Source organism: Sceloporus undulatus, chromosome 3 (assembly GCF_019175285.1).
Source record: "Sceloporus undulatus isolate JIND9_A2432 ecotype Alabama chromosome 3, SceUnd_v1.1, whole genome shotgun sequence".
NCBI classification, from domain to species: domain Eukaryota; kingdom Metazoa; phylum Chordata; class Lepidosauria; order Squamata; family Phrynosomatidae; genus Sceloporus; species Sceloporus undulatus.
Window position 1 is genome coordinate 206,169,101 of NC_056524.1, and position 23,742 is coordinate 206,192,842.

General features: G+C 38.6%; 1 protein-coding gene across 5 annotated transcripts in view; it reads left to right on the forward strand.

Annotated features, from left to right (window-relative positions):
• Nucleotides 1-23,742, forward strand: part of SORCS1 (sortilin related VPS10 domain containing receptor 1) — a 553,983-nt gene that overhangs the window by 335,307 nt on the left and 194,934 nt on the right. For all 5 annotated transcript variants that reach the window (XM_042460820.1, XM_042460822.1, XM_042460821.1 and 2 more), the window contains exon 4: nucleotides 17,660-17,818. In XM_042460820.1, the coding sequence (XP_042316754.1) occupies nucleotides 17,660-17,818 (159 nt within the window). The remainder of the gene's footprint in view (nucleotides 1-17,659; nucleotides 17,819-23,742) is intronic.

A 23,742-nucleotide genomic window follows, 5' to 3' on the forward strand; every position in this document is an offset into this window, starting at 1 on the left:
CAGATAGTTTCTACAAGAGTGATTGTGCAAAGTAGAGTGAGAATAGAACAAACTTGTTTGAGATTATAGCCAACATTACAGCTGGACTGGTAGCTGACTAGGGGAAGAGGTTATGAAAGTAAAGTTTTTAAGAAGCCAGATTTTCCTCATATAGTTAGTTATCCTCTACTGTTGGGTAGCTTTTACAAGTTCTCTTGCTCAAACTGCATTTATTTGTGTATATTGAGTCAGGATGAAAAGGGTAGATAAATCAAGATTCAGCTGTTACCCCCCAGCAAAGGTAATTATTCTTTTCCATGGTTGTTGCCTAGAAGTGATCAAAATCTATTTACTCACAGCAAATGTTGGTTGCCTTCATACACACTTGAAACAAATTGTTTAAGGCCTTTTCTTTTCCGTTTTTCCTGGGTAGAAAGTCAATAAAGTTGACACAAGCTCCTGCAACCAAACCAAATGCACCCATTTATCATCCACTCCTCAAAAATGAAAGAAACTGGTTTTCCTTTTCATAGAAGTTACACGTGAACATGAGACAGAATTTATAAGTTACTAGCTATTTCTTCAAACATGTTATCGACTATGAGGTTGGCAAGGATATCTTCTGAAAAACAAATATATTTTCATCAACTGTCCATCTCTCCCCCTGCTTTTTTGAGTTTTCTGTTATATCAGCCTTAGGCATATTTTATCTGTTTAAGGGTTAGGTGTGAATCCTTATATGGAAAAAACAGACTAGATGACTGAGTAGCCAAAGGAGACAAAATCAATAGGCAATTGTAATAAACCACTGTCTCTGAATTAGTAAAATAAATCTATATCAGCTTCTTTGTAATAAGTCATGGGTTTACTGTAGCAATATAAAGTTCCTTGGGTGGTCCTTTCTTTCTTTCTTCTTTCAGAAACAGAACTGACTGTGAAGTTGGATAAGTCCACTTATCTTTTATGTGCTTAACCCTGTAGGGAATCAGGGCTGGTCCTAATGGTAGATTTTGCTTGGCATTTACTATGATTGTATTTTTACTGCTAAGAAAGGGAAGAGGTGCCTGTGCGTTTTTTTCTGTCACAGATGCTAAAATAAGTTGGCTGACCATGGTTACTACTGAATAGGAAATTCATTTGTTGCTCTGCCTCAGGTAGAAAATTGTGTTTAGCTTGTATGCTGAAGAGGGCTTTGCAGAATCAGTGGTGTCTCCCACTGATTTCCATTCCTTTTGCTATTCAGCCATCTGGACTGACATCCTACATCGTATGAGTGGATGTAGTAGTGGATGTTCATCTTTCATTTGTATGTAGCCCTGCCCACATACTTCATTGTGTTACCCATTCTTCTCTCCCTCCTCAATGAATGCAGCTTCAAAGTGGCAGATTACTCCCCCATTGCCATTTAGTGATTACTCCCCAATTGCCATTGAAAGCCAGATGCCACATAAGCAGCATCTGGCTGTACTTCTGCATGAAGGAAGAATAACAGGTGCAACTCTTCTAGATCTCTAGTGATTTTATTAGATGTCCAGGAGGGCAACAGTTGTGTCTTTTTTCTCACCTGCAGATAGACACTTCCTGGTCAACCTGCACCTGCACCCTCTCTAGCTACTAGAATCATAGAATTCTAGAGTCATAGAGTTGAAGAGCCCACAAAAGTCATCCCAGTCCAACCCCCTCTATGCAGGAATACACAAACAAAGCATTCCCAACAGATGGCCATCTAACCCTTGTTTAGAAACTTCCAAATACGGAAACTCCACCACTTTCCAAGGTAGTATATTCCACTGTCTAGTTTACCATCAGGAGGTTCTTCCTAACATTTAGGTGGAATATCTTTTTCCTGTAGTTTGAGTCTACAACTCTGAGTTCAAGTTTCTAGAGCATCAGAAAACAAGCCTGTTGCATCCTCAATATATTCCTTCAAATATTTAAATATGGCTATAATGTCACCTCTTAACCTTCTCTTCACCAGGCTAAACCTATTCAATTCCCACTCCTCATTGGGAATGGTTTCTAGTCCTTTCACCATTTTGGTCACCCTCCTTTGGACATGCTCCAGCTTGCCCAGATCCTTCTTGAATTGCGGTGCTCAGAACTGGACACAGTATGCCAGGTGAGGCCTGACCAAAGCAGAATAGAGTGTTTCATGCTGGTCCACTATGGGGCAAAGCTTCTGGCCACTCTGGCTGCGATCATGCCAGGACCACGGTGACCTCACAACCTGCTTCCAAAGCAGGCTATAGTCCCAAGTCAGACCCCACTAGGAGCCAAATTATTCTGGTTCTTTTTTCATAAGGTCCAAAGGACCAGACTGCAACACCAGAGTAGGGTCCAGCCGCTTTGAACACCATGCCCCCACAGTGGCTGGAAGCCACTTTATTGTGACTCTGTGTTTGGACTTAAGGCACTTTGATCCCTTTCCCATGTAGTGCCATTAAGCCTGGTGTCACCAGAATCCTATATCTGTGTATTTTATTTTACTGCCCATGTAAAATCCTAAATTTCTTCCTATTGAAATTCATTTGGTTATTTTAGACCCAGCTTTCTAATCAGTTAAGGTCATTTTTGAATTCCAATCTTGTCATCTGGGTATTAGCTACACCTCCTAATTTAATGTCATCTGCAAATTTGATAAGTATGCCCTCTATTCTATCATCCAAGTCATTCATAAAGATGTTGAACAGCACTGGGCCTAGGACAGAACCCCGTAGCACCCCACTAGTCACTTCCCACCAGGTTGAGGAGAAGCCATTGCTGAGGTACCTTTTGGACCTCTTGCATAACTGGCTTGAAATATCCCATTGTACGTGTAACCCCAAGATACAGTCCTAGAATATTTTGTTCCATATACACTCCCTGGCTCTGTGTTTTGATAAAATTGCTAAGTCTATACACGGTACATTAGGGACACAATTCTTTGATTATTTATTGTTACACTGAAAAATGAACCATTTCAAATGCCCCCCCCCCCCCCCCCCGCTGACAAAGATACAGTAATCTTGCACAGTTTTGATGCTTTGCTTCATTTAAAGATTTGTTTGTTTGTTTTTTGCAAAAATGTTACAGCTGGGAGGTTGCAAACAACAACAGGTTTTGAACAAGCTATAATGTTTTAACTGTTGCTGATGACAAAAAACTCTCTGGTGATATTACTCTATCACAGGGATTAAGATTTTTGCAATAGTTGATAGTTTGTTTTTTTTAACTAATTTTCTATATGTTTGGCCCTGTTTCTGATTGAGATGTATATTTTTATTTATTTTTTATTTTATTTTTTATTTTTTAAAGCTATTCCTATAGTGCAGAGCTTGCATTTCTAGATCACAGATGGAAACAAAAGCAATAATCTGCTACAGCATTAACATATCAATGGACGCCAAATTGAGTATCTCCAAATGTCAGATAACCTTCATGCATTCTGGAAAAGGTAGGACAAGACACTGTCACTGAAGTTGGTCTAGCAAATGACAGTCTGGAAGCTCAGAAGGGCTGCTCTGGCTTTAAGTCAAAACAGGTTCTTGAAACTGAAGAGATGCAGCAAAATAAAGCACTTTATAGCAAAATAACTCAATGGAATCATATTTTTCTACCATGTTAGGTTTGTTTTCTGCGTAAATTATTTAACTGTTCACCCTTCCAGCTTCTTTTATTTTTCAGAAGAACCATCCCCTTCCATTGGAATCTTCTTATTATTTAAAATCAGCTGTTGATCGTGTCTTGTATGCACCATTACTTTCCGAGGGTCAATAGGTAGCAAAACATGAGGATGGTTTCTTTTTGATGGCCCCTCCACATACATGCAGTTATTTGCCCCATGGGGTTAGACTAACTTCTCTTTTGATTCTCTGGTTTAATTTTCTATTTATTGTTAGTTCTAATGTCATGTTCTTGCTCTTTAGTGACACTTTTAAGCTTTCTAATTGTAGTAGACTGTTGTTATTTTTATGCTAGCTTTATCTTTTGTAAGTTATTTCGGAATAGCCTAACTGCCCTAAAGGCACAGATCCTGTCTGATCTTAGAAGCTAAGCATATTCAGCCCTGGTTAGTACTAGGATGGGAAACTGACCATATATTGTAATCCATTTCTTTAGTACACACAAAAGATCTAATGTTTGGATTCACATCAAGACCATCTGTTCTTAGCTGAGCCCTTTTTGATGAAAGGGCAGTTCCAAAAATCTATCTGCTGTTTCCTTTAAAGACATCAATTTTGTGAAGTGTCTTTAATTTACAGAAGAGCCAGCAACATGCATATTATTTGCAAATTTGTATATTGCTCACACTAATTGTCTTTTGTTAAAGTAGCTATACAAAGTCAGCAAAATTCTTTTGTTAATGTTTGCTATTATTTATGACAACCATAAACTGTAAGCATTTATCATCAAGGACAGGGGTAAAAGCTCTGAATTTTCCCCAGTTATGCCCAGAAAGCTATAGCTGATTTTTTAAAATGTTACTGTGCACTATCCCAGCTTAATTGGGCATTTGTTTTGGCTCTGCTCCTACACTGTAAGGCTGCTGCTGCACTGCAGGATTAATGCAGTTTGGCATTGTTTTAACTGTCATGGCTCTGGCCTATGGAATCCTGGGATTTCTACTTTGTTATGGCACCACAGCTCTTTGACAGAGAAGGCCAAATATATCACAAAACTACAAATTCCAGAATTCCATAGCATTGAGCCATGGCAATTAAAGCTGTCTCAAACTGCATTGATTCTGTGGGGCAGATGCAGCCCTCATTGCTTTTCTTTTCATCTATGATTTTTAATATCTTTGCCTGATGAAAAAGCCATTGTAGCTTTGAAAGCCTGTATGAGGCATTTTGTGCATTTAGTTGATCCAATAAAAGTATCAATGCATTGTGAATTTTGTATTTTATTGTTTTGCTGCATGGCCCATCTTTTTGAGGGGAAAAATGATGTCTCAACAATTTGCACTCAACATATTTGGATTCAACAAAATGTTTTACAGTTCACAACTTTTGTTACATGAAATTGATCCCTGCTTAACTATACATTTTCTGTACAAAAAACATTTGTGTGTGTGTGTGCACAGCAGAAATTCATGTTTCCACCAGAAAAAGAAATTGTGCAAAGAATTCATTTTGAGAAGTCCCAAACTGTGAATGGTATTCAAAAAGTGTACCATTTTCTCATTTTTTTCTTCCATGCAGAGAAGAGTGTTGAAATTACTCATTCTTGATTGCAAGAAGAAAGTGAACAAAGATTTATACTCTTAGCTGACTCACTGATAGTCCTATCCATTAGGAATTAGTCTCATCTCCCTCAAAGCACTGATAGATCAACCCTCTTTTAAAGCAAGGGTGGCAACACATGATCCAGAGGTTGCTTGTACCCTACCTTAATGAGTGTGTGTGCATGAGTGTGTATGTTCTCTAATCCTTTCCTTGGTCCCTGCTTTCTAAGACAGAACCCTCACTGTACCACATGGCAATGAATTTCATACCATCACTAGGCCATGAGAAGCTTACAACCCCAACCCAGATGGCTTATTACTTTTTAATGAACATCCACATGGGCAAAAACATGCCACAAGTTGTATTCTAGACCTAGAGGAATACAACTTTTGAAAAGTCTTCTCACAGTGCAGTACAGCACTGACTGCCACTTCTTCTCTAATACTAAAGCCAATGGATTGGTAAAGATTGATCTTGCCTGTGTTTGTGATTAAATATTCATATGTTAACATCTGTATTCAATTCCTCTTGAAGTTGTTCTTTTTTGTGTTACCTTTCCTATGAATTGTGACATTTAATTATGAGCAAGAGGTTGTAGTCCCATACAGACACATCAATATGATGAATAACAACCTGTCTAACAACCTGCACTGCTACTTGTGGCTGAGCATTTTTCTCCAAGTATTGCTTTGAAATAGAGTTGTTCTGTGTTTTTTTTAAATGTATCACCTCTTATTCAAGAACTACCGTACAAAATAAAAATACCTTGCATTTTATTTAACATGGTCATTCCCATACTCTGTGTTGACCAAACTAAGAATCTCATTTGTACCAGAATAGAAACAAATTAAAAACGATAATAAAAAACACCCACTTACTTTGAAATAGGAGACCTAACATGAACCTCTTCAGCCAGCAAAATGAGTGTTTAACATATTTTTATGTCATTTGATCTCTCATAGAGTTCATTTAAATCTTGCTCTATGAGGACACCAATTCTCTTGCTAGGACAGTCAAGAGATTAAAAAGTTTAAACTTGCGTATTTAATAAAGGGCAGTGTTCTTTGTATTTAAGAGGCACAAAAACCATCATAATCTACCAGCACTGACTTGGTCATAAATCTTGTGGAAGTATAATTCTACTTACCCTCTATTTATCAAGCATAGAAAGAAATAGTACCCAGATATCGGCTTACTCCATTTTTCTTTGAGACTGTTTCATTGCACTGCATTATTATCATTCATGATGTTAAAGTAAGAGCAAAGCAGGAAGACATAATCTTAGTAATAGAATGGCCATGACTGGACTGCCAATGGAGAAACGAATGCAGATTTTAGTAACATACACAGAGGCCTTTCAAACTATAGTGGTGTGATAAATTAATTAAATAAATGAATGATTCCACCTTAGCTGACACATATAGCACTGTTATTCTGCTTTTACTGACATGGCTGCATCCTATGAAATCCTAGGATTTGTAGTCTTGTGAAGCACTAGAGATCTCTGGCTGTGAATTCTAAGTACCCTTCCTAATCTATGAATCATAGAATTCCATAGGAATGAACCAGGTCAGTTAAATTGGAATCATAATATTATAACTGAGTAGTCCCTATAATCCCTGAAAGTCCAGATCTGTACAGTTCTGAATCTAAGACTGCTGAATGCATGTAAAAGGGGAAATAGGATTCTGGCAGTATGCACATTACCGACCCATATTCATTACTGTGGATAAACCTTTGAAGCAAAAGGTTGAGAAACATGGTTCTTTAGATGTGTTTGGACTGCAACTGCCAAGGAGCCATTGTTAAAGCTTTCCAGCAACATCTAGAGAGCATTGAGCAATGGCAGATAATGGGATTTTTCAGTAGCAGCTAATGAATGACACATCATCCATCTCTGTTGTATGCACACAGTGTACACACAGTTATTATGTGGTGAGGATCATGCAACCAGGATCTCTGGCTGTTTGCACAAAGGGGAGCTATATTGATGATATCTTCAGCACACCCATGGGATGTGTACAATTCTGCCAATGTGATTCTACTTCCTCCATGCCATGGACATGTGTCTGTACTGGTAATGTGGGATCTCCCCCCCCCAAAAAAAAATTCTAAGGGATATAGATAGAAATCAAACAAAAAAAGCATGTTAAATATCCAAAAATTAATATAGGACAAGCAGCTCTTATTTCTGTCTTCAACCATTTCCAGTGTTGCTTTCATCTTCTACCTACTATTAGGTTAAGAAACTCTTCCTCAACCTATATCTGAGTAGTGTTTTCCCTGAAGCAAAGAGGCTGTATGCATCACTTGCTACATTAGATAGTTAACATGAAAATGGCCAAACCTGGCTGGCAAATGCACGGACAGTGCCAAGATTATTAACAAGACATTTGCCCAGGGTGACAGAGAGTTCATTATCTGTAGAACATTGTGAGAATGGGTGAACTGAAGGCAAGACAGCTGCTGAGTAGGATTTAGCCCATGGGGAATAAGGGATTTACACAGACGGGGAGATCCATAGCTGCAGGAATTTCTACTCCATTTATTTTTATTAAGCCTCATAAACACTGAATCGTATATCTGCATCCACTGGGAGACTAGTTCATAGACTTATATGGCTCATTATAAGATGTTCTTTCACAATATTCATCTCAAATGTCCTTGTTCTTAATAAGATCCCATTTGTCCTACCTATGTAGGCATGGGCAGAAAACCTGTTGGTGCACAACGCCAGAATAATTGTGCTGGTGTAGGTGGTAGTTTCAGGAAGTAAAAGTCCATGGGTATTGAAGCTTTGAAGGAAATGAGGCAATGGAGATCCAGTTGGCCCTTCTTATACACAGATTTTTTATACTCGTATTCAAGCATACATGGTTTGAAAATGTTCAAAAAAAGTATAAATTTCAAATATCAAACCTCGATTTTCCATTTTTGATAAGGGACACCATTTTGCTATGTCATTATTTTTAATGGGACTTGAACATACACAGATTTTGTTATACATGGGGGATCTTGGAACCAAACCTCAGTGTATAACAAGAGTTCATTGTATAAACTGCTTGTGGCTAACTGATGTTTGGCTGGTATTCTGTTAGTGGTATACATAGGTATAAGTCTACCTTATTCTATTTTATCATTTTGGTTGTTGCAGGCGTTGGTATTTCCTTTGGTCTTGTTCAATAAACAAAGCCTTCCTTCTGCTTACTATTGAGGCCTGAGTGCTGCATGATGTGGTGAGCTCCTGTCACTAGTCCCAGCCTCTGCCAACCTAGCAGTTCGAAAGCATACAAATGCAAGTAGATAAATAGGTATTACTTCCGTGGAAAGGTAAAAGCATTTGATGCAGTCATGCTGGCCACACAACCACCTGAGTAATCCTTGGACAATGCTGGCCCTTCCATTTAGTAACGGAGATGAGCACTGTCCCTTGCAGATGATTACGACTTGACACACAGTCAAGGACGGCCTTTACTTTTTTTTAAAGGCTCATCTCCATGGGTATTTCATGGTTTGTGTGTGTGTGTGTGTGTGTGTGGAGGGGGGGATCAGAGAAACTTCTAGGTATGTCCCAATAATCAGGTGCAAAGGGATTGCATCATCTGCTGAAACCTTCAGAGAATCCTCGCAAATCTCAGCACATGATGTAATCATTTTTCATCTGGCTATGGGCCATAGCCAGATGCTGCCATTTCTGGTTCTCCCCCACAGGTGCCTGAATTTTATGTCTAGGGAGTGTTCAATGGTCAGCGGCAATGTAGCTCCACATGCTGAACTATTGAGCTATGCTGTGCCAAACAGGGGTCTGGCTATAGTCTGCCTCTGTCGTCATTGCTACATGATCCTGGAAAACAAGGAAGCTTAGTTCATCAGTGGGATTTGGGTCCTAATATCTCTACATTTTCCTCTCCTTACCAGGAGATTTATGCTCTAAATCTACTTCTGAATTTCTTTTCATCTTTATGCAAGAGTCGGTAGAATACTGTAAAAATGACATAATTGTACACAATGGATCATTCATATTTTGTGATTTAAAAGCACATAGATAGGTAGTATAAATTGTTCTCTTGCAGCCTGAGACCAAATTTGGAGTCTTGTCTGCATTTGGGAGTATGATTTAATTGTTTTGCTCATTTATTTAATAACCCACTTTTCCCAATATGGGATTCAAAGCAACTCTCAGCAAGATGAAAGCAAACTACAACTTTTCAAAACCCAATTATAATTTAAACATTTAAAATGCTATTGTGTTTAAAACAGCAGTAAGTTACATATTTTGAAAGCATTAAGACATAAAAGAAAGTCCAATGCTTTATAATTCATCATTTCCCATCCCAGTAACTTCAGGTATTTTCAGAGTTGTGAGTTTGTGTGTGAATTCATATTGTGTCTATGGAGATTAGTGCATCAGCTATTAATCCTGTGATCAGCATGGGATGTAAATGCACAGGATGGATTGTATTGCACAGCTCCATCCCCAGGAGAAGCCCATATTGGGTATGGGATCAGTACTGCCTGGGGATGGAGTTGTGTGATAAAATCCATCCCTGTGCATTTACATCCTTTGCCCAGCAAGGGAATGAAAGCTGGTGTGCTAATCTCCTATGTGTTTGCAAGAGAATGAGGGAGAAAGGAGATAACACATTTATCTTTGAACCTGTTAACTTTATGTTTGGGCCTCCAAGACTGGGGTGTAGCCTCCAGCTACTGGATCAATGCTTCCCCATCTTTTAGCATACATGCTTACTGGTATCATTATGTTCCATAGAATTTACTTCCAAAAACATGTACAGCAGCCTAGGTGTGCATAATACATCACTGACAGATTATCAAGATATGTAAAATTTGATACATGTAAACAAAGTGAAACATGCAAACATATTTTGCCTCATTTAGTTCATTATTTATAGAATGTATGTGTGAAACAAAATGAAATAACAAATAAAGTGACAGATGTCACTCATGTTCCTTTATATTCTCTTTCGGAAGTGCTGTCAATTAACATTATGGTGTATTATACAATAATTATTTTCTTGGCCACTAGTCAGCAAAAGCAGCTTTGCAGAAGCCATAGCAAAATACTTGACTTACCAATTTGCATAATTCAGCTAAAATCTCCCCTCCCAGCCACTTTGGTTTTGTTTGTTTGTTTGTTTTGCTTCTGTTTTTGTAGTCATTATGCATACAGTATTTCAGTTTATGGCTGAAACAAAAATATACTAAATACAACTTTGGTTTCAAAATTTCCACGTAGCCCATTGAGGATTTTCCATATGGTTCAGTTCCACATAACCGTTTAGTCATTTATTTAAAAACATTTCTGCCTCACCCTTTAGCCAAAAAGGCTCTCAGAGCAACTTTCCAGAAAGGTAGCATGACAGTCTTTGTCCTCTGGCTTGCACTCCAAATAAGACATGGCATAAGGGTAGAAAGGTAGGCAGAGGAAATTAACCCAATGCTTGTAACTAGATGGAAATGGTTCAAATAGATTTTTGGAATGGCTGCTGTTTTTTAACAATTTAGGAAGAAAGGCTGATCTCTCTGCTGCCACTTATTGTCTTCTTGCAGGTGTACCATGTCTAAGCAGTCAGATAGTAGAATGTCATCTCAAGCTGCTGTGCAACCACCTAGATTACTAGACTACTTGCGCTTTTCTATAATGTATAGGACCTCAGACCTTCCTCTTGTTGACCGTTAAGCTTTCAACTTATCTGCAAATTGCAATAAAAGAGCCCATAAACAGCTGCAGATGAAGAGTGCTCTTGGCAGCAGCTGGCCCCAGCATCAAGGAGGTGTGCCTGCTGGGGATCTTCTCCCTCTCAAAACATTAAACAATAATCAAATAATTTATTTCTGCAGTCATATTGCCTTCCATTAGTACTTTGCATGCATGATCATAAATTTAATATGAATAGTCCAGAAGTGAGAGAAATCCTACTTTGGTTAATGAGGTTGTATGCATGTTTTATAATGATGCCTCTGTGCACTGTTAACCCCATAATGCCATCAGGGAAGAAGCAAGGATGTGCACATACAGACACATACATGTTGCTGTTGTTGTGTGCCTTCACATCATTTTCAATCTATGGTGACCATAAGGTGAACCTATCACCCAGGTTTTCTTGCAAGATTCGTTCAGAGGGGGTTTGCCTTTGCCTTTCTCTGAGGCTGAGAGAGTGTGACCTTTCCAAGATGACCATGTTGGTTTCCATGGCTGAGACGTGATTTGGACCCATCTCCAAAGTTGCAGTCTAGTACTCAAACCACTGCATCACGCTGGCTCTCATACACAGACATGCACATTTTACATTTCTACATTTTTATTGGCACCCGTGATTTTGTTTCCTAAGACTAACAAGTCTCCATATTTGATAATGGGTTTTACATGTACTAGTTATAGCATGCAGCCCTAATTTGTCAGTAAGGAGAAGAAGAAATTGTTTGAGATTGAGGGTAATATTGAATGTGGTGCTTTCTCCTTGAACTATAACTCCCCTGATCCCCATGTTGCCTGAAAGTGACTGTTCATTACTGGATTCCTTGACAGATTTCCAGTTTGTGGACACATGGTGGTTTTGTTTGCGACTGGATACAGAAATGTGTTACCCTAGCATCCTAGCTGGCTTCACTGTATTGCTTCCACATTCTGTCACATGCTGAAAAGTCTCTGCATCTTGTAAAAAACCTTATTATTCTTTGAGAGAGATTATCCACTCTACTATTATTTTTATCCCAGTAGTTGGAATTTGTGACAAATACAATCACCATGTATCTAATTGTGGTTTTATTTGTTTTTCGGCCAACTGGATATTTTTTATTTTTGGCCCCAAATCCTGTATGTGACTGCCTATTTTAATAGTTCTTTGTACATTTAATATCTTTGTGTGTTCCTGTCTGTTGTAGACAGAAGTGGAACTGTAATGCTTAAAAAAAGTTATGTTTTTGACAAGAATTGTATTATGGATTCTGCAGTCAGCTGCAAAGGAAAAGTTCCCCTCTTCCCTGTTCGCGAAGATCTATTGAATATATTCTGTCTTTATCATTTTCCAGACTGGCTTGTGCAAATCATCCTTTGTTCAAAACTTCCTAATGACTTTTTAGCTAATAATAAAAATGAGGGGAAACTGAATATAAATGAATATAACAAACAATGTGATCAAATGGCTGCAAATGGATATTGAAATCTGTGCAAAAGTTATAATTTACCATCTGCAAAGAGTGGGTGGGAAGATAAGCCTAAAATAAAAAATAAAAAAAATTAGCTGGGAGTTTATGGGAGTTTAAGATCCAGACGGATAAACGATTACTATGTCAGACATAACTGTAGTTGAAAAAGAAGAAGAAAATTACAGATGTCGCAGTCCTTCAGGACAATCAAAGGGGAAGAATGATAAAATACTGAAATCTACAAATGGAGATTCAGTACCTCTGGGAATAATGGCTCCAGTGGTGATAAGTGCACTGGAAGCAATTCCAAACAGGCTTTTAAGTTGCCTTGGGTCTCTTGGAAGGAGGAAGGTAAGATATAAATTGAATGAATGAATGAATAAATAAACGACAAAACATCTGAATGAAATTGCTATAGATAGCATTGCAATAGCAGAATACATGAAGTGATGCTACTTGGAAGATGCCACATTATTGAATGTTTCCTAGGTTTTTTAGAACTAGAACAATTAATGATCCAAAATTCTAGTCAGTACTACTACTGACTAGTAGTGTTATTTTTGTTCCTGCTCCTCTACTCTTATTCTTAGAATGAGCATCCCACTTAGTAAACTGCCTATTAGCAATGTTTCCCTCCTAAATGACAGGAGATGGGTTTGAGTACACACTAGTCTCAACCCACTCTGGTCAGACTTAGTGTTAGTGGACATGAGAGGAGGACTGTTCATATTGGCTGTATGTTAGCCACAAGGTTTGAAAGGAACACAATGCACACCGGCTGTGTTAAGTACCGAGGTCATGTGGAGAGTTCTACTTGTGTTTAAGTGAATCCAAATTCACTAAAAGAATGTGTTTTGTCCTTTTCAAAACTTGCCACTCAACATAGCAAGATCTAATCAGATACTTAGAAGAAGTGCATGGGACCAGTGTGTACAGTTCTTTATGCTATTGATGCAGGCACTATACCTTGCTCAGTCTGAAAGTTTAAATTGGTTTCAATTATTGTTGGGCCAAATAAACCCACTGAAAGGGGTATGTATGCCTTTGGTTTTATCCAACTGCAGAATTAAAGCAGTTTGACACTACTTTTACTGGCATGCAAATCCTGGGATTTGCAGTTTGGTGAGATATTCAGGCTGGTCAGTCAGAGAGCTCTGGTACTGCACCAAATTACAGATTCTAGGATTCTGTAGGATAGAGTCATGGCAGTTAAAGTGGTGACAATTTGCATTAATTCTGCAGTGTGGATATACTCTTAAGTAAAACAAAGAACAGGACTTGTAAAGATTACTTTTTTGGACTATAACTCTTAGAATCTCTGGCTATGCTGGGTTTGGTACTCTGGGATTTATAGTCCAAAAATTTGTAAACTCTGGTCTGACATCATTCTGTTAGATCAAAGGATAGTTGGAAGAGTTTATAGATTCCTCGTGCAACATCATTTCCAGCTAATAGATTTTTTTGCTGTGATATGTTCAAGCAAGATAAATTTTAGAAACCATGCCTAGAAATTTCATGGCACTTGATAAATTCTTCTGTCAGACATATATCTGGGCATGTGTGTGTGACACACATGCTTGAACATCCATACACATACAGAAGGTAAAAGAGGTAGATTAATGTGCAAATGACACAGTTGGGTGAGATTAATGGTGTGCTAATATACATTAGTTTTCATTTGGTTTTGAGTAATGGAACTAACCATCTGTCAAATCACTTTTTTTCTTTTGGAATGATGACATTGTTTGTATGTCATCCAGCATGATGATTCCTTTTTGTTTAGTCTATATGCCAATGGTTGTATGTTTCATTTATGAAGTTTTTAATGTTCCAAAAGTCACATATGTTGGATTTTGTCAATGTGCTACATTACTATAGAATATGCATGCAGTCAATTTAATATGGCCAAAAATCTAAAGAACTGATATCTGTATGCAAGAGAGCAGAGCTCGTGCATAGCCAGAGCTTAATGTTATTGCCATAGTAGTTCTCAATGCCAAAGAGACAATCTGTTATTCATTTTGAAAAACCATCATTTTTTTTGCCAGTGAAAAGTGCTGCAGTTTTGAGTGATTGCACATTTCTGCCCCACATGTGCATTGCATAACACATCATTGGATCCTGTTCCATGTTTTTATTTTGCTAGTGGTATTTTACTGTTCCAGTCGGCTTCCAGTCTGATCATTCATTTATTTGGATTCCTAAGGCCAGAATGAAATATTTAAAATGTTAGAGATAAGCAAGTTCAAAGTGAAGAAGAAAACTGCATGGAAATATGGATGATAAACAGAGAGGCAGGAAGATCCATTGTGCAAAAACTGGAATCAGTACTAATTTTTGACCCCTCTATTTTAAGCTGGTCTCCATTTAAGCTGGTCTCCTGTTATATTGCTAATCTACATGATTCCTCTGGTCCAGCCTAATTTTTAATCTGGGCTCTATGTCCTCTCTGTAAGTGGGATGGGAAAATGGAAAGGTGTGACTTAAGTGACATTAATAATAGTTATCTGGGCAAAGAGGAGAAGGATTGTCATGTCAGGCCACCACAGCTGATTGGATGATGCCAGTGTTTTATGAACTAACAGTGAAGTATATTGAATTCGTTAAGTCTAACACATATCTTTATTATTATTATTATTATTGTTGTTGTTGTTATTATTATTATTATTATTATTAACCTTTATTTACTAAGCACTGTAAATTTACACAGCACAGTACATACAATCTTTTTAACTGGATGGTTCCCTGCCCTCAGGCTTACAATCTAAAAAGACACGACACAGAAGGAGAAGGGAGTGGTGGTGGAGAAGGGGCCTCTCTAGTAGGATAATACATATAAAATATATAGCAATGCAGAAAATGATTCAATAAAACAGGCAACAAAAGAACATCAAATAGCAAGTGACAATTATGCAATGCCTGGGAACGCTTCTCGGAACAGGATGGTCTTCAACTCCGTTTTGAAGCTGGTTAAAGAAGTGATGGCTCTTGCTTGTGGGGGAAGAAGGTTCCAGGAGTGAGGGGCAGTGAGTGAAAAGGGGCGAATCCAAGAAGTGGCAGAGGAAATCCTGGGCTGGGACAGCTAATCTTGACTACCAGAACGGAGGGCCCTAGTGGGAAGGTGAGGAGAAATAAGGTCTGATAAGTAAGGTGAAGCCAGCCCATGGAGGGCTTTAAACGTCGACAGCAGGAGCTTGTACTGAATGTGGAAAGGGAGGTGGAGCCAGTGAAAGGATGCCAACCCAAGAGAGATGTGGTCAGAGCGGTGGGCAGAAGTGATAATGTGAGCAGCTGAATGCTGGATAGCGGAGGTGAGAAAGAGGAAGCCCAGCCAGGAGGATGTTACAGTAATCAAGTCGTGAGACCACTAGGGCATGGACTAGGATCTTGGCAGTAGAGGTGGAAAGATATGGTCGGATTTTGGCAATATTGTACAAAAAGAATCTACAAGCCTTGGCTGTGGTCTGGATCTGAGGGATACATGACAGAGAAGAATCAAAGATAAAACCAAGACTGTGGGCTTGATGGACTGGTTGAATAGAAATGTTGTCCACAGAGACAGAAAAGGAGTGTTGAAGGGTGGACTTAGGAGGAAAGACAAGAAGCTCCATCTTGGACATGTTGAGCTTCAAACGCCGATGGCGTATCCACTGCAAGACAGCTGTGAGACAAGATGAAACTTGCTGTTCCAGTCTTGGAGAAAGGTGGAAAGATACAACTGGGTGTCATTGGCATACAGATGGTAGGAAAAACCAAAAGATCTAATGAGTTTACCTAAGGACAGTGTGTAGAGAGAAAACAGAAGGGGACCCAGAACAGAGCCCTGGGGAACTCCAACAGATAAGCGAACAGGAGAAGAAGTCTGATCACCTGTGACTACTGCAAAACATCTGCCAGACAAATAAGATCTAAACCAGTCTCTTGTAATGATCTCTTGTAATGAAGTCAAATCTGAATAAAGGTTTGTGGCTATCAGAATTTAACTGTTTCACTTTGGGAAAAGGCCAGTGTGGACATGTGGGAAGTAGCTGAATGTGGCACAAGCTGCCTCTAAATCCACCGTGTAAGCACAACCAGCCAGCCATTAAAATCACAGATTAGATATGTAGAGTTGACATGAAATCACCCAAGAAGTTCTGATGCATGAATTCAAGGTGTGTAATGTCAGCTACAACAATCTTTTTTATTTTGTTCTTTGATTTTGTTCTATAGCCTCCATAGTCTTGCTAAGCACATTTGAGCAGTACTCTACTCTACTCTACTCAATCCTTTATCTTGTGTTTACCTGGAAATGATCAAATTAAATTATAGGGGCATATTCCTTTGCTTTCTGTTGTTTTGGTACTCTTTAGATGAATGTATCTTGATTATTTACTGTAGAGCTGTTCTTTATTTTTCCACTGGGATCATACTTTCCTAGGCCAAGAGCTTGAATTGACGTTGGTTACTTAAGTATAGGTAGCTGCAGTAAGAACAAAGACATTTTTTCTTTAAATATAGATGAATTAAATGTCAGCACAAACTTCTGGGCTTCTAAATAATTATATTTACTCATCTAATATATATTTACTAGCAAAAATAACAGCCAAGATCCTGCATCAAGAGATGTAGCTATGATGACATATCTTTATTGCTTCAACTACAGCTCCTTGTGTTACCACAAACAAACAAAAAGCAATAATAGAAACTAGGTAGCATCACTGACAAATTTCCAAGCCACTAGGGAGCAGAGCAGTGAGTAAACAAGCATCTAGCTCTCTCTCAATTATGAGGTGATTTGCAACAGGTAGACACAACTGCATTACACTACTGGGAGAGGGCTGGATATGTCTTCAGTCACCAGCCTACTTTCAAGTGCCTTGGAAAACCCTATGTTGGTAGTGCTGTCTGGCTTCTAAGGTGAGCATTTGGATGGCTTTCAGTTGCTATACTGCTGCAATGACAAACAAACAAACAAACAAAAAGTGAATTCAATGTTTGCAATATAAGTCTGGTTTACAACATTGTGAATAATAAGTAGCATGGCAGCCCTCATATTTTATAGCAACGCTGATTAGAGTGAATTAACAGAATATTTGGAGAAATTCTAATAAGCAAGATGTTTAGCTACTGAACTCCTTTTCCATTGAGAAAGTCACCTTAGTTTTTGTCTCAGTTTGTATTTGCTGCACTTTGGTTATTCTGAAATGCTGTGGAGACCACTAAGAATTGACTAAAATGATTTCCTATAGATTTAGAGGGTTAATATTTTTCTTTGTCTTCCCTATACTAAACTCCAGTCTTCATCTGTTGTTGTTTTTCTCTTACAGATTATGTTGCTCACTGACCCAGAGATTGAGAGCAGTCTCCTTATCAGTTCTGATGAAGGAGCCACCTATCAAAAATACCGACTGAACTTCTACATTCACAGCATGCTCTTCCACCCAAAACAAGAGGATTGGATTCTAGCCTACAGTCAGGATCAGAAGGTTGGTAGGGATACTTTTGTTAGCAAGCCAGTTGTTGTGTGATTCTGGGAGTTGTTAGTAAAAAAAAAAGTAACATTTCCATGCTCTACTAACATGGTAGCTCCCTCAGCTGTGGACTTGAAAGAACTGAAGTGTGTGTTTGTGTGTTTCCCAACTAGCTCTCCTTTCCCAGAAGTATATTTTTAATCATTTAACCAACATCAGGGCTAGTTCCACCAAGAAGGCATTACACAAATTGGGTGCTACAGTAGAAAAGGCCCTCTCACATGTCCTCCCCAGACCTCAGTCCTTGAGCAATTGTATAAAGGGATAGGCACTCCCTCATGTATTAAGTTCCTAAACTGTTTAAGGCTCTGGATATCATCACCTGCACCTTGAATCTAGTGTGGAACTGTATTGACATCACCGTAATCCCTTTAAGACTTTTTAATGTGGTGTCTATAACTGTCTAGCAATCTCACTGTTGTGGTTTACATTAGCTGTGGCTTCTGAGTAATCTTCATTCCCTTGAAGAATGCATTACAATAGTCTCATATCAATATTAGCAATACATGGACTACTGTAGCTAAGTTTCTCCCTGAAGAGCAGTCCAACCCTATCCAGGGCATATTGTTTACCTGCTTTTGAGATCCAAGAACAACCAGTCCACAGAGCCTATGCCTTATCCTCTCTTATCCCTCCCCCATTCCAATACAGCATCCAGGCACCTACATAGCCTAAGCTGACTCTGACAACAAGAGGAAGTAGAACTATTGTCAGCACACCTCAGAATTCCAATGAACTTATGCTATGGCTTCATATAGATATTAAACAACATGGGGATAAAATGGTACTCTGTGACACTTCACAAACATTAAAGACCATAAAACTGAACAGGAATCCTCCACTTCTACTCTCTGGAAGCACTGCAACACACTGCCTCTCGCTCCCATCTTACAGAGCCTTCCCACTGGGATACCATGATCAATGGTACTGAAAGCTCCAGTAGGACCAACAAAATGTCACTTCTCCCATGTTTCATTCAGAGAAGATCATTACTCATGACAACTAAATCTATTTTAGTATCACATGCTTGCCTGAAACCAGACTGAAAAGAATTCCAAAAATGTTTCCTAAAAGAATGTCCGAAGCTGCCCACCATCATACACTCAAGCTTCTCAACCAGAAATGTGATAGTAGTAATGGGGCAGTGGTTCAACAGATACCTTAAAGATGTTCTCTTTTAGAGAAGACATACTATTGTCACTTTAAGAGAAGACACACCTTGAAGGAGGCTTCAAGGCAAGAAACACCTTACCCTTACTCATTTTACCACTCCCTGGCCTCTCTGCTATATCTTATCAACCAAGATGGATAAGGGTTAGGCTTATGTAAGGGGACAGACTGCTGCAGTATTTTGTACTCATCATTAGGCCTCAACAACTAAAAATGATCCCAAGAAAAAAAGGCCAGATGGAACACTGGACATTTCCTCAAACTCTATGGGAAAAGGGGAAAATCATCATGGAGGAATTCAAACAAATAGCCAGCACATAGGTAGCAAGTGAGATAAGCTGAAGCACAAAATAAGCTCAGGCCTGCTAGAAAAGTTTTACACACACACACACACACTGAGTATATAGCAAAAGGAAGAACAAGAAAGTGGTGGGGCTTCTGTGTGGAGAAGATGGTGAAATGCTGAAAAGTGCCAGAGAAAAGGAAGAACATCTCATTTGCACCAGTCTTCTCCCAAAAGGAAAACAGTGCTCAAACTGGGGAAAATGGACCGGATGGTGATCCATTAAGTAGGGGAAATCCATCATAGAATAGGTAAAGTGGAGGTAGAGCTAGGTTTGCATGGGCCAGAATGCTCTGAGAGCTCCCCAGAGTATTCTGGTCCTGGAGCTGCCACAATGTCCCACTATTACCTGGGGCCCTCTGTTTTGATACCAGGCAGCTGTTCAAATATATGGCCCACTGTGCTACCCATAGTATCATCCCCATAGCAAGTCTCTCATTCTAAGGTCAGAACGAGGCAGCCAGTGTCAATCACACTGAGTGAATGATGTGCTGTGGTGGCAGCAAGTATCACAGTGGGAAACATTATAAACAGCCATAAGATAAATATTTTTAAATAAATTATGGGGGTATAGATTGGGTTTGGTGCTGAACTGGCTGGATGTCATCTGATAAAATCTGATAAGGAGAATAATGGATGAAAAAGATTTTTTGCAGTTTAAAGTTTATTCTGCAGAAAATTAACATCATTTTTCTTCTACACAAAATTTATAGATTTTTACAAGTGAATTTTGCACTGAATTAAATCTCCAACTACATCATTTTCTTTGTAAAAATACATAAATAATATGCACAGATATATTAATTCCTGCAGAAAAGAAGGAACCTTTTGTTTTCTGTGCAAAGTACCACATAGGGATTTTGCACAGAATAAGTCCAGCACTGTGTGTAGTCTTAGACACTGTGCAGTTTTCAAATACTTGCATCCAGTGCAAATAAAATTGCTAAAATTACTTGGGGTTTTTTTCCCTTCAAGAATGAAATTACTGAAGACTTATATTCCTACTCTGTTCCCTTTTCTTTCTCAACTCTACATGTAAAAAGCAGTGGCATTACACACCAGTGGTGCTGTATGCAAAACTCAGTTCAGTGAAAGATGCATTGTATCAGGGTTGGCAACTTGTGGCTTTAAGCAATATGCACCTTTTTGTTTGATCTCCTCTGGCCCAGGATATCTAAATCTCTCTACATGTGGTCCATTCAGGCCTTTGAAAGATCAATCCAGTTCTTCCATAGTAGCTCCTTGCATGGGATGGAAGAGGGAGAAAGAACAGTAGAAAGAGAAAGAGGTGCAGAAAGAGAGAAAAGAGGTGGTCTAATCTACCTTTGGATCCCAACCTTCTCACTGACAGCTACTAGCATGCATTTGCCTACAGATTATCCCAAGGAAACATTGCCAATATCATGGGGGAGGGGTTCAAAACATTATTTAAGCATCCAAAGTCCAGCTCAGTTTTCTACATGGGTAGTCAGGAGTAAATGAGCAAGGTGGAGATTCTCCACTTCAACTTTATGACATGTAATATAGGAATTCGATGAGGATGTACTTGGTTAACTGATGATGATGATGGCGATGGTGATGGTGATATGAAGTGCTGTGGATTTAACAGTCATTACAGTAAGAATTGTTGTTGTGTGCCTTCAAGTCATTTCTGACTTATGGCAACCCTAATGCAACACTACCATGGGGTTTCCTCAAATATTTAAAACAGATGCATTTATATTTCAAGATTGACAGTGGAACTGTTCACCTGGCTTGCCTAGGATTTGTCATAGAAATATACAAGGAAACAAAATTCAAGGGTCACTCTTCAAGCACAGTAAAAAGTGTTAACAATTGGCTAATTTGAGCATCTCTAATGTAACCAGTAAGTGTTTCACATTAGAACTGCTCCTCATCATTACCTTTTCAATGTCAAGTTCCACATTTCCATTAACACTAGAACACTTAATATCTTTTATGCTGAAGAGAGTACTGTAACTGCATAACTGCAAGGTTGATAGCAGTATCTACCTTGAGATATTACCAGACACAACAGATATTTGTGTTTAGATATCACCGTACACCACTTAGCCTAGATCACCTTCAGTCTAATCTTATTTATTTGGAAATTGAAATTTTAATTAATTAATTAATTAAGAATGTTTTCCCCCATCATTGGTCTTGGACAAACTCAAATTATTTTGTGAGCTTTTTTTATTCTACACAAATAAATTAATGCACTCTGACACCACTCTAACTGCTGTGGCTCAATGCTATGGATTTCTCGGATTTATAGTTTTTTGAAATATTTATCCTTCTCTGTTAGAGTGCTCTGGTGCCACAAGAAACTACACATTCCAGTATTCCACAGGATGGAGCCATGACAGTTAGAGCAATGTCAAACTCCATTAATTCTACAGTGTGGCAGAAACCTGTGACTGTTTTTAAAAAGTACACTTTTTCTTATTCTAGCTTGCTTTTCATATTCTTCCGCTGAGGTTCAGGTTCAGAAATACAATCTTTGGAATACATTTTTTCTTTTAATTTGTCCATAAACTAATGTGCAAACAAGTCCATAAAACACGCCCTCTGAAAGCATCTATCAGTCAGTCTCTTATAACAACTCTCTAAACGTTATGTTTTGGGACACATTTTAAAATAAATGAAAGAAATAAACTAAATAGCTTTTGGGAATAGAAGAACAGCCCCTAATTTTAAAAAAAAAAAACTGAGGAGGAAAACCAAGTAAGTGAATGAGTAGCAAACAACTTGATGGTACTAGAAATCTGAAAAAGAAGTTTTAGGGGCTTTACAGATGGGCAGGAAGGGGTGGCAAGATGCCACTCTTTTCTGCCCCAGATTGGTGCCGCAGCAACCACAAGCCGTGGCACCGATCCAGCCTCTGTACAGCACAAAAAAGAGCCGGAAAAACTGGCTCCTTTTTGTGCCCTCAAAGGGGCACCATAGCCACTGCTCTGCAGCTTGATGAAACAGCGCTGCACCAAAGGGGCATCATCATGGCATATACTATCTGAATGGCCACGCACAAAGGTGGTGCCGAGGCAGCACCGTCAGGTTGCTCAGCCCTCATTCCACCCACAGGCTGTAAAGGGCCTTAGTCCATGGAATTTCCTGACAGAGCTGTTCTGTTTAACACCTAACAGTCATAGCTAGACAGCTCCTTTGAGAAATTCCATACTACCTTTTTAAAAGCCATATTTTGTACTGAGGGTAAATTATTAACAAATTAAATAACTAGCAGTTTGCTGTCCTTTCATGAAACCTCAACGTTTGCTAATCATAGGGGTAGCCCTGTTTTCTCATTTCACCATGTTATGCCCCCATGTCATTCAGGTTCTGAAAAGCATCTTCATTATGTCAGAGATAAGAAATTGGCTTCTTAGTCTATCTATCTATCTATCTATCTATCTATCTATCTATCTATCTATCTCTAAAGAATTATACAAAACCCTGGAGGACAATAACTGTGTGATGTAGTTTCCATGTACAGAAGCAATATCTGAATACTGGAGAATGAAGGAAAACAAGCGGACAAGGCTATCTTCATTAGGTCATCCTTGCCAAGATGTTAGAATTGTCTGATCCAGCAGTGTTTGTGTTCTGAACACAAGCATCAAAGACTGTGGTGAAGTTAAAGTGCTATCATATATTATTTAGAATTTGTGAGAGGTGGATTGATTGAAGATACTTTTGCCTGAACATGTTTAATGATAATTGTAAAGAATCCTAAAGGAACACTGTAGGAAAACTAAATGCTGGGCTGTTAATCTCAGTACATTTTAAATGACTGTCTTCCTGTAGAAAGATATCTGAAGGCTTTATCTCTATCAGTAGTCTACATCAGGAATGAATAAACAAGTACCCAGGTAGTCAGTCAGTATTGATGGCTTTTGTGCAGTTTGACTGATTTCTTGGTGATGCTTTAAGAACTTTGATTTTCCCAGCCTTCTGTTGTATTTCCTACATTAATGAATCTTTAAACCACTGAAGAACTAGCCTTTTGGAGGAATTGGAAGAAAGTGGAAGGTTATGGCAGTTTAGGACACATAGCTCTGAACCTTCAGGTGAGTGAACATAAGGTCTGCATAAGGAAATTTTCCCATCCTATCCTCTTTACCCCCTTACTAATAGACAACTGTACAGAATAATTCAAAATTAGCCAGAATCCCATTCTTCAAAAATATCTTTTGAAAACATTTTTATTGTTATCATTTTCTTTATACCCTGTTGTCCCTTCAAAACTGTGACTCACGTTGGCTTACAAATTATAATAAAATTAAAATATACCAAAAACCATAATTAAAATAGCATTGAATATTAATAATGAAGATGTTTAAAACAGGTGTTGTGTTCCTTCAAGCCA